At 51.8% G+C, this 11,642-nt stretch overlaps 1 protein-coding gene across 1 annotated transcript; it reads right to left on the minus strand.

Annotated features, from left to right (window-relative positions):
• Positions 1-6,347: 6,347 nt before the first annotated feature.
• On the minus strand, positions 6,348-10,503 carry LOC149912288 (rho GTPase-activating protein 32-like). Its single transcript, XM_090130757.1, has 11 exons — positions 10,450-10,503; positions 10,029-10,106; positions 9,255-9,377; positions 8,996-9,073; positions 8,601-8,682; positions 7,979-8,122; positions 7,600-7,702; positions 7,372-7,504; positions 7,124-7,206; positions 6,879-6,986; positions 6,348-6,519 (listed from the first exon to the last, which is right to left on the minus strand). Exons 2-11 carry the CDS (start codon positions 10,080-10,082, stop codon positions 6,348-6,350), a joined length of 1,080 nt encoding a protein of 359 aa, XP_089986883.1. The 5' UTR covers positions 10,083-10,106; positions 10,450-10,503.
• Positions 10,504-11,642: the final 1,139 nt, after the last annotated feature.

Genomic DNA, 11,642 nt, shown 5'->3' on the forward strand with positions numbered 1-11,642 from the left:
CTTGTGGGCATCAGCTGCTGGCTTCTGCATTGGTGTTGCCATGAGCATGTCACAGCTGGTAAGGGATTGCTTTTCCTTGTGGGACAGCTGTTAAGCCATTCTGATTCACCCTTTGCATCCACAGCATACAGTTTTTTCCCACACTGCTGTTTCTATCCAGCAGTGTGCATATGTGCAGTTCTACAGATGTTGGTGGTCCTGCCTGTGGCAGGGGGTTGGAGATTCCTGATCCTTGAGGTCCCTTCCAACCCGGGCCATTCTGTGTGTGTGTGTGTGTGACTGGCTAAACACCAGTTGTTGCTAGCTCAGCAGGTATACTGCTAATTATTGAACGCCTGACAGCTGCTTATCAACACTTGGCCACTATTTCTGGACACCTGCTCATCCCTGAAGAGAGAGAAGTTTGGAAGGAGGACAGAGGGGAGTCTCTTGATGCCTGCCTGTTGCATCCCAACCTGCCCACAGAGTGAGTCAGTTCGGCCTTGTGTGGAGGCCCTGGCTTCTTTGGAGTCTGTTTTTCTTTTGCTGAGCTTCTCCTATCCAAACAGAATGGCCTTACAACATGCTTTCTGGTCCTTAATGCTATACCCATGCAGTTTGTAACTATTACAGTTCTGTAAGTGAGAATTGATCACATGATTGAACAACTGTATTTCTAAAATATGTTATGAAATAACTTATTTTTACTAATACTAATAAAGTCTTTCTACTTTTTCAAACTGTTTCTAAGGGCAAATTACAAAACACATGGTGCTGTACTGCTTCAGAGCAATCCCACATTTGATAGCCAGTGCAGAAACAACATTCCATCCTACAGCATTAGCTAGTTCAGAGGTACCAGACGTGTATCTGGAGTTGGCTGTTGTGCATAACTGGGGCTGAGGGATCAGAAATGACAGCTCCACTCTTGGAGACCACAGAACTAAAATGGAAAGATAAAATAGTTGCAGGGCAATTGTTCTGTGTGCCTGAAGCAGGGACCGATTTATGGGGGAGAGATTTAACAGTTAAATGAGGATTACAGCTGCAAGTCTGTGAAACAGATATCAGTGGTCAATGAATGTGTTAACAGCTGTGATGAGAAGAAATGAATCCAAAGCTGTGGGCAGGGGAAGGAAATCGGGGTGGACTCACAATTTTCCCTTACAAAGAACTGCCCAAGGAGGGAGTGGAGCTGTGAAACAGCAACAATATCCCATAGCCTTAGAAGGGAGAGTGGGTCTAAAAGCTGTAACACAGACACTGGTTAAGGATGGTCTTCTGGAACCTTGTCTGTGGCCTTATAACACCCCAATCCTGTCGGCACGGAAGGCAGACGGCACGTATCGGCTGGTGCAAGATGTAAGGAAATGACTGAACCCGTTCTCAAAAGACAGCCTGTGGTTCCTAACCCCTATACCCTAATGAGTCAGATCCCACACGGACAGCAGTGGTTTGGTGTGAGAGACCTCAAAGATGCTTTCCGGACAGCCTCTGGACTCAGAGAGAAATGGCTGCGTTTGTATGAGGACACATTGTAATCCTATCGTGATTCGTGATGATACTGTAGATACTGGAACTCGTGCTAATCCTTGTCTTTGCAGCATTTGAAGCAAGCAGCTGATGCTGCTGTCATGCAGAAAGCTCCCTTCCAACCACTCAGCAAGCATTTGGATGAGACAGCTTCCTGCTGGGGAGCCCTCCGACATCACTGCTGCCTCCTCCAGAACCATACCTGCAGATGCTTCAGAGCTCTTCAGCATGGACTTCCTTCCTCCCATCAGCAGCTGCTCCTGCACTGACCTTCATTCACACTGGGATACCATCTGCTTCCAGCAGGAGCTGACCTGCGAGACAGAGAAAGGAAACGTGGGATGAGCACCAATGCAGAAGCACAAGGCTGTGTCACCACCACGTCTTGCAGCCTTGGGAAGTCAGCTGCAACTGCAGCCTTGGTCAGAATTACAACGGGCACCGTAAATTAAGTGTGACCTCTGAAGTGGTTGCCATGATCAGAAATAGACGCTGAAATCGCTCACATAACTGTCGGTGGTTCCCTCCAAATTCTTTTGCTTTGGGGAACAGATGGACTCGGAATGGAAGGACACGAGAAAAATGACATCTGTTTGAGCTCAGCAGACTTGAGAGGTGGGCCTGGGTGAACCTCATGAGGTTCAGCACAGCCAAGTGCAAGGTTTGGCATTTGGGCTGGAGGAATCCCAGGCATTCTTTTGTCATCGTGGTGGTTTCCAATAGACCCCAACAATGAGACATCAGGTCGCCGTGTGGGCTCCTGGGTGACACTGCCATTTCCCAGCCATTGCAGCCTAGGGGCCAATAAAGTAAAATACTTCAGAAAGATCTCACACTGATTGCATATTTTACTGTTCTTTTACACAAAACAGAAGGGGAGGGCAGCAGATGCATGCAGCTGCATCAACACCCAGGCTGCTAAAGGAATGGAAAGACAGAAACATCAAATATCAATGCGTTATTCTAATGCAAGGAGGGAAGCTTTTTTCAATGTTACTTTTTATCATTTAAAATAAGCAGTTGGCACTCTTACAGGAAAATCCTAGGCCCCAGGTTCTGGCAGTGTGGCAATCTGGCACGGACTCAGCTGTGACTGATCCAAACAGTCTGTTCCAGATTTTAACATCCCTTATATGCATTCACAAGTTTTCTCTCTTGACTTCCCCTTACAGCCGTTAGATGCCAGCAAAACATCCCACAAACACTCCTTAACTCTGTGCACACAGGCACCCATCCAACCAGAGCCATCAGTCATTCCCAGCCATGCGCTCTTCCTCCAGTCATGGTCAGCATCACACGGCCGTCACGCAGCTCACTTGACTCAGTTTTTCTCTTCTTTCTGGAGGTGTCCTTGCTTCTCAGCCTTACCTTCTCGTGATGTTTATCTCGCTCTGCAGCTCCTGCTCTGAATAGGCTTTCTTGTATTCCCGCATGACAGGCACAAAATGCAGCCACAGCCCCTGCCACCAAGGTCAGCTCTTCAGCACACATCACCTGAGGAGCACTTGGCAACTCCTGCAACCTGAGCAGTGCCAGGAAGACTGTTTCACTTCTGCTTCTCCTGGCTCAGAAATTCATTTTCCTACCTAGAAAATGGAAAAAAAAAAAAAAAAATCCTTACATAAGCAGACACAATTGATACTATGGAATTCTGGAAGGCAAGGGATTTGCCCTCTATGATGAGAAGTTGACTGCAAAGAACTAAGAAGAGCCATGAGCAGGTTGTGAACTTGTGGGTAAAATTAGGAAGTGCAGCAGTGCAGGGCTTCTGGAGGTGAGGGTCTGCTACAGCCGCCTGGAAAGAGAGCCTGTTGGTGGGAGCTGCTTCCTGCAGCCAGCAGAAGCATCGCACTCACTGACTCTCATCCTGATGGGGGATTCCAGTCAGTCTGGGAAATCAGCATGGCTGGCTGCAAGCAATCTGACAGACTCCTGGAGTGCAGTGAGAATCACTCTGTGGTGCAGGCATTGGGCACAGCAAGCAGAAGGGAAGCAGTGCTGGACATGGTGCACACCAGGGGTTACGACAGGAGGCGGTCAGGGCTGCAGTGACCATGCCCTCCTTGAGTTGGTGATCTCAAGGAATGCGGGCCTGGCAGGAAGCAAAGGCAGGAGCCTGAACTTCAGGAGAGCCAGCTGCAGGCTGTTCCAGGAATTCTTGGACGAGATCCTCTGGACAACTGTTTGTAGGGGCAAAGGGATGGAAAAGAGCTGGTCACTTTCTCAGAAAAAAACTTGCTCAGAGCTGAAGAGCTCTCCATCCCTGCCTCATGAAATCAACCGAGGAGGCAGGAAACCTGTTTACTTTTTCTTGGGAGGGTGGGAAAGAGCTTTGGGTTAGGGGCACATCCTGTGCCAGAGCATCCCGATGGCACGCGTGGGATCAGCAGTTCTGTCAGAGAAGCGGGTGAGGTTGCAGGAGAGGAAGGGGAGGAGGTGCCAGCACGGCTCTGCACGATGCTCTGCCACACTGGGCAGCTTGATCATGGCTCAGCAGTGGGATCCGACGAGGAGAAGGGGAGAAGGAAATCAAGGCTGGGAGGGAGCCATCAGACACAGTCGGTGAGTGTCTGTGAAGTCTTGCAGACCCAGAGATTCCCAGGTTGTTTCTGCTTTCGTAGCATCTTTGTGCTGCAGGGTGAGCAAAAGGTTCTGCTGCTTGATTCTTCTGCAGGAGCCGCCTAAAAGGGAAATGGCCACTGAGCTGCAGACCAAGCAGTACTGCCTGACGTTGGCCAGGGGGAGCTTCTCCTGCCGCAGTGTGCTGATGACAGGTCTGGAGATGATCTGCACGGCCAGCTCGTAGGTGGGAGCCAGGAAAGGACATGATGGGAGGAGAGAGGTGTTAAGGAGCAGCCAAGGCATGGAAATGCATCAGAAAGCCCTGAAAAGCGTCACAAAGCCACAGCCAGGAAGCTTGGGAGTATCATGAGCAGCATCCAGGATGCGAGAGATTATTTGCTACCATGCCAAATGGTAGCAGAGCTCCCCCTGCAGACATCCCAAAGCCAGACAAAACAGGAACAAACCCGGAGCTGTGCTGCACGCACCCCACAGCCACAGCATTGCAAGCTGGGGTGCCTTGCTGTGTGCTGCATTCATCCCAGTCCGTGTGAATGAAGACTCTGGAGGCAGTCAAGGCGTTGATTGAGCACGAGTGTGCTTTTATTATTGTATAAAAGACAGGATGGTGGGAGAGGTCCACGGTGAAGATGGGACTCATCCTGTCTTGTCATGGAGAGAGTGGCTCAGAGCTCTCAGTGCTGCTGTCCGGTGCCTGGGACTGGGGGCCTGATTGAAAGTCCTCCTGCAAGAGGCTCTGCTCCTCCTCACTGACACTGACGTGCTCCTGCATGGAGGTGCTGCTGTTGGGGCACTCACACTGCTCTTGGGATGGGCTGCACTGCAGAGACTCCTGGTTACAATCCAGGCTGGTGACTGTGGTGTCTTGCAGGCCCAGGTCAGGAACTTCAGCAGAGCCAGGTGTAATGAGAGCATGGACTTCGATGAGCTCCTTCTCTCCATTAATGTTGTCACATGGAAGGCTGCTGTTGGAACTGCAGCAATTTGTGCTTCCTAAGAGCTCTCCACTGATCGAAGCACAGAGAGCATTGTTGCTACTTGCCCTGGATCTTGTGGGTTGGCAAGGGCTCGATTCACCTAGAAAGGATACACAGGGGTTAGTGTCAAACTTTCACAAGCTGAATTACGACAGTGGTTCTTGATCAGGGGTGAACTGAAGATGCTAGGCAGGGGCTGGAATGCCAGAAGGAGATACAAGTGCACTGCAAGCTTGAATTCGATGTTCCTGAAAAGCAGGGATTTGGAAGCTGCATTTGCACCCTTACCTGCCAGGACTACCACTGCTGTTTCTGAGGGCTGCCTGGCATTGCGCTGCAGTTGGCGTTTGCTCCCAGAGGATGGCTTTCTGAGGCTGAAGCAGCAACACCAACTGCTAGCTGGTGATTCCTCAGTCTTGCTGGGTGGATTTTGTCTGGAGAGAGAAAACAGCCAATGCTGTGAGTCGTGCGTGGTGCAGGGTGAGGGAAGAGCAGCACTGAGCTCTTGGCAGCAGTTGCTTGTTCCTAGCACTGCCTGGTTTCTGCAGGAAAACACAAAAACCCACCCAAACAATGATGCTAGGTGCTGGAAAAGAAAGTCCTCTTTACCTGTCAGATGGAAAGTCAATGACGGTGTGGAATTTGCCCTGCCCAGCTGCAGGGCTTTCTTCCACTTCAATGTCCCGGCTGCTCTCTGTCACAACAGGAGAGCTGCTGTGGCCTCGCCTCTGTGCCTGTGCCTCCTCCAGGCTGAGCAGCTTTGTGGCAGCAGAAGAGACCCCCACAGACTTGGGCCCTGGGAGAGAATTGTGCCCTGTCAGGGAAAACCACAGGTAAGAGCGAGGATCAGAAAGCAGCAGCACAGCCACCACAGTTCTGGGGGAGGTGCTGTACTTTTCTCAGGCTTGCTTATCCGAGCCACTGGAAGAAGAGGAGCCCAAAATAATCATGTGGGCAGAGGTCAGTTTATGGCAAAGGACATGGTTATAACTAGGAGCAGCTTACTGTATCAAAATAGGCAAGGAAAAACCCAAGGAAATGGGGGCAGGGAACTGAGAAAGCTTCGCTGCCACACTTGCATCAAGCTTCTCCTGCGTGCAAACATAATAATGACGGTTTCCTCCTTGTGAAGTTTGGGCTTGGACATTCTCAGCATCCAGCAACAGGATGCCATACCCTAATGGAAGCCCAGAGGTCTGCTGTCCCCTTGATGGTAAAAGAGTATCTCAGAGGTCCTGGAGAAGGCCTGCATTTGATCAAGGTGTCAGGTCAAGATCAAGCTAATGGAGGAAGACACTCACCTGCTGCATCTGCAATGTCTGCTCTGGATTTGGAGCCGAAGAGGACGTCTGTGTGGTTGATGATGAATTCCACCACATCCGACTGCGTCTGCAGCTCCATGCAGGCAGCTCTTCCGCTGGCGCAGGCAGACTCGTTCTGCTGTGATCTGTAGAAAAGGCAGATTTTAGAAGTCATTTCTCCAAGACCGTTTCCCCGAGTCTGAATTGTTGCAGCCAAAAGCTGTCAGCTGAGGCTCTGGAGAATTCCGCAGTGGGCAATCAGTGATGCCACTGCAGAAATTCCCCTGGATGATCAAGGACACGTCAGTCCCATCTCAACAAGACTGCAGAAATTGTCACCTAGACATTGTGCCCGTGGGGTTGGAGAACAGCCCAGGCTCCCGCTCTGCTGTCAGCCACAGATTTTACAGGAGTGGAGCAAATTTGATGGAGAAAAAGGGAGGACTGGTTTTTTTTCCCTGGAGAACAGATGAAGCGTTGTGTTGAAACAGAAGCAGAAGTTTACCTTAAGAGGTTTGGAGCCCACACAATGGCTAGGTTCTTGGCATGCATGTTTGTAATGGTGGAGCTCCCAGCCAGACACGCCAAGTGTCTCATCAGGTACTCCAGTGTCCTGGAAAACAAGAGAGGCAAACGTTCAGCACCAACGAGCATGCCGTGCTGCAATTCAGAAAGACAAAGGCTGGAACCGCATCGTTGCCCTCTGCAATGCAGCAGGGCTGAGCTCAGCAGGCCGAGGGCAGCACTGACCTGTAGTGAGGAGCGGGCAGCTGCTGGATGACGTCCTGCATTCTGAGCAGCCGCTCCTCCTCTGTAGCGGCACCAACAGCATCCTGGAGTAGTGCAGAAAGGGAGCGAGACACCAATCAGGCTAGTACACCACTGCGAGTAAACCTCGTGGGGCTGACAGCAAAAGGGCCTCCGAGCTGGGGCACTGCTGCAGCCATCTGCCAAGAGGCCCAGGAAGAGGGAAATGAAAGACGTGGCCTTGTGCTTACCGAGAACTTGCCGTACAGCTGGTGGGTGAGCAGAGGGTTCGGGAGCTCCCTGAAGTACATCTTGCAGAGGGAGCTCACGCTGTGAATGTCACGGACGGTGAGCTCAGGAATCTGCTCCGACTCAAATTCCTGCCTGGAGAGAGGGACGCAAACCCGGTTGAGCGAGAGGAAGGCAAGCCCAAAGCCACACCAGATGCACTCAGGCTGTGTCAGTCGCAGCACTCTTACCGCAGTCTCTGGATGTTGGACGCGACGCCGGACAGGCGGTATATCCCCTGCACCACGCCGTGCTGCTCAAGGAACTCAGCGCAGCTCTGGAGGACCTGGGGGACTGAAGAACACGTGCCAGCCGTCAGTGGAGCTCCTGATTCAGTCGTGCTGCAGGCTGTGCTTCACATCCCATCCACTAAGCCCAGCCAGGCTTGGCTGAAGCAAATACAGATGTGCTTGTCTCTTAGGAGCATCCGCCTCACTTTATCCTTCAGCCATCAACTCCCATTACACGTGTCTCCACTGCTATCAGCCTGCCCCCTGCTAGATATGAGCTCCCTTTCATCTTCTTTAGATGCCCAGCAGAGGAAGATCTCAGGAATGGGCAGCTCCTTACCATCACGACCGGAGTGGAGAAGATGCTCTCCCAGGTCACCGCCAAACACCCTTTCCTTCTCCACCTCCCGCTCGGTCGGTTTCTTTGGGCGGGCCTTCACCAAGGAACGAAGGAAGGTGAGGATCTTGCTGCGTTTCTTGGGCACTGCACAACAAAAGGAAGAAACCAGGTCATTTCAGGTCTGGCTCCGTTGGACGAGGCCGAGCACAGCACATTCTACAGAGCACGTCAGAACGGGAAGAACATTACCAACCAGTACATACAAAAAGGGATTTTCCCCATCTCTGGAGGAGCCCAAGGCCAGGTTGGATGGGGCCCTGGGCAGCCTGGTCTAGTCTCACATTAAATGTGGGGGCTGGGAGACCATCCTGAGGCGGGAGGGTTGGAGCATGATGATCCCTGAGGTCCCTTCCATCCCAAGCCATTCTATGAAGATTCTATACATTCCCCAAGTCCAATAATAAACACAGGAGGATTGGGCCAAATCTCTGCCCCATGGTGTGCATGAAGAATCATCAACCCAGAGGACAGTGTGGCATGGATAAAGGAGGTATTAAACATGGAACCACCCCAAAAAAGACTTCATTTTGCTTCCCCACACCATCAAATGTAACATCCCTACCTGGCTTTGGCACAGAATTGATGAGTGCCTCAGGAATGTTCTTATTAATGAGTTCCACACACTCCCCTGGGAAAAATCCAACCTGTAACAAGAAGAGAAGCCAACTATTGCATGCAGCACTTCTCAGATCTGAACTGTTAAACCTAAAGCCACGTAACATTTCCCTCGGAACGTGCTTGCCTGATGCTTTCTAAGACTATCCAGCAGAAAATGGCCATAGTTCACAGCATAAAGGTAATAATTTTTCAACATTTGCAGCCAAAGGCAAGGTCCTCTGACACCGACACAGGGAAACTGTTTATGTCCATTACCCATCCTGTCCAGGCAGAGCAGCTCTAAGCTGAGATTCCTGCCTTTACTGAAGTTGCACTCTCCAGTCTGAAGCTTGTGCCTACCTGGAAGCCGAGCTTGCCTCTCCACCAGGGGGTCAGCTCCTTTGGTGGCATGTCGATGACACACACGATGTCTCCCACCTGCAAGAGATTGCAACGTCAATCCCAGCTTCAGCACGGCTGGGAGGAAAGCACAGCTCAAATGACTGCATTCTTCTGCACTGCCAAACTTCGCCGAGCATGAGAGCACTTGCACCAGTGCAGCTCTGAAGGCATTTGCCATTGTAAAACTGAACAACAAGGAACGCCTTGAACTGCTTACCTCAAAGGAGAGTTCATCCGCTGCCTGGGCAACGTATCTCTTAATAGCATGGGCAGCAGCAACAGCTGGAACATTCACAGGTGCCACCTCATGGTCCAGCAGGGGCTTCCCCTTGTTCTCAGCCTGAAACAGAGAGCACAGGCCACGGTGAGGAGCTGGGAACCAACAAGGAGGATTTCAAGGTGAGGAGCACATCTGCAGAGAAAGCTGCAGGAAATGCACTCGGTCCTTATCATGGGCACTTCAGAAGGAACTGCAAGTCTAATAACGGCTGTTTCTCTCCCTGGTGTGCAGCAGGCACACGCCAGGCAATGCAAGGTTGCATCTCTCCCCACCCAGACTAATCAGCAATGGCACTGACGCAGACAGGTGGCCTTGTCCATTTTGCCCCCTCCTTTCCTGCGCTCTTTGTGCAGGAAGGCTGACTGTTTCAGATGCTAGGAGACCGTGAAGAGGGAAACCAAAGCTACGGCTGCAGTTACAAGGTGCAAACAGTGCCACTGCAAGCACCAAGCAGCTCTCTTGAGCAGTCCAACCAACAGCGAGGCCAAACAGAGCAGAGAATGATTGTTGTTTCTGCAGCCATTTCAAGGGAAAAGTCAGTAGAGGACAAACACAACACCCGAGATGGCTCTGGTACTTTTATAAACTTGCCACGCTTGCACTACTGTCTTGCCACAGAGGAGCTCTCTTGGAAAGCAGGAGAGCACATCTGCGGCTCACTCTGCTGGCTGCAGTCAGGGAACAAAGACCAATCAGAGCTTCATACTCTACCTCTGTCCATGCCAGGTCAGGCCCACAGCTGATCTCGCTGCACGCCACAGCCATCAGCGTAGGTGTGACAAGCTGGAACTGAAAAGAAACACCCTTTTATTTTCTCTGTTCACATCTCTGCTGTGCTCCCTACAGCTGTCGGGCACACTCACACAGCCCAAGCACGCCTGCTGGTGTCCCTGGTGATGCTGTGCAGCTCTGCACAAGCTGGGGCTGGGACTCTTTGCCTAAGGGATTGGTTTCCTGTAGACCAGCTGGTCACAGCACCACAGACAGCATCCTTCTGAGGGCTGAGCTGCAGAGCACGTGGAGAAAACCCACACGTGACCAGTGTCCCATCAAAGCTGGATGAGGCTGTGTTACTAAACACGGGGCGTCACGGGCTGCTAAAGCATGTGGGGGGACAAACCATGGCAGGTACCTGGCAAGAGATCAGAACGAGGGAGACAAATCTCACGAATCCGCAGCCGTTCCTTGTCACTTTGGTCTGATCTTCCACGAGCAAAAGCTGCACCAGGGTAGCAGGCAGAGGGTGGAGAGAGGAGAGAGAAAGAGCAGGTCAGTTTGCTTCCATGGTTTAGCAAAGATTACGAGGGAAAAAACAAAATCTTCCCTCCCTCAACTTAAAAACTTAAGTTTTCAACTTAAAACCATTTCCCCTTATCCTGCTGTTATCTACCCTTTCAAAGAGTTAGTTCCCTCCTCTTTTTAGGCTCCCTTTAGGTACTGAAGGCTGCCATGAGGTCACCCCACAGCCTTCATTTCTCCAGGCTGAACAAGCCCAGCTCCCTCAGCCTGTCTTTGCAGGGGAGGTGCTCCAGTCCCCTGATCATCTCTGTGGCTCGCCTCTGGACCCTCTCCAGCAGCTCCCTGTCTTTCTGGACACTGTACTGCAGCTGGGGCCTCACAAGAGCAGAGCGGGGGGGACGATCACCTCCCTGTCCCTCATGGCCACCCCTCTGCTGATGGAGATAATGTGATCCTATGAGCTCCGCCAGCCAGCAGTTCTCAGCACTCACTGTCCCCCCGTCTCTCCCACACTGTCTCAGCTTACCTACAAGGTGCTGCACAGGACGGTGTGAAGACAAAGGGACGCAGTCGGTGCACAAGTGCAACAAGCGAGCTGCTCAGTCAGAGCTCCAGCGCTCCAATGAAGGGACGCAGCACGCACTGCTCCTCCCCTCATTCTAGCCCTTATGACATCACTGAGGGCCACCAGGCTGCTCCACCACGACGGACAGGGTGGGGAGGCAAGACCAGTCACAAGGGCAGAAGATTCCAACAGCCCAGCCCAACGTTCTGGAATCAGGGGCTGCTTGGAATTCTACCCCAGCCAAATCCTGGAGAAGCTGGCACGGGGTCGTCATGACCAAAGCGCAGGACCTGGCGCTTGCTCTTGTTGAGCCTCGCACAACTGGCCTCAGTGCATCCCTCTGGAGGGCCTTCCTGCCCTCAGCCAGATGGACGCTTCCTCCCAGCAGCGTACCTTGCAGTGCTGGGCCCATGTCAAATCCACACTAGAGTGGCTTTTGTTACATTCAAGGGCATGTTGCAGCACCCATCTATTTCACCTGGAAGGAAATAAAGCAGGAGATGGGAGAAACACAGAACTGC

This window comes from Phasianus colchicus, chromosome Z, assembly GCF_987193195.1.
Source record: "Phasianus colchicus chromosome Z, bPhaCol1.hap1.1, whole genome shotgun sequence".
NCBI lineage: Eukaryota > Metazoa > Chordata > Aves > Galliformes > Phasianidae > Phasianus > Phasianus colchicus.

Bases quoted from the DNA above. Each gene is read 5' to 3' on its own strand.
- LOC149912288 (XM_090130757.1), bottom strand. From the start codon at position 10,082: ATGGCTGTGGCGTGCAGCGAGATCAGCTGTGGGCCTGACCTGGCATGG. The intron at 7,207-7,371 runs GTAAGCACAAGG...GCACTACTCCAG, and splicing joins AGCTGTACGGCAAGTTCTCG to GATGCTGTTGGTGCCGCTAC. The intron at 6,520-6,878 runs GTAAACTTCTGC...CCTTTTCTACAG, and splicing joins TGGGCTCCAAACCTCTTAAG to ATCACAGCAGAACGAGTCTG.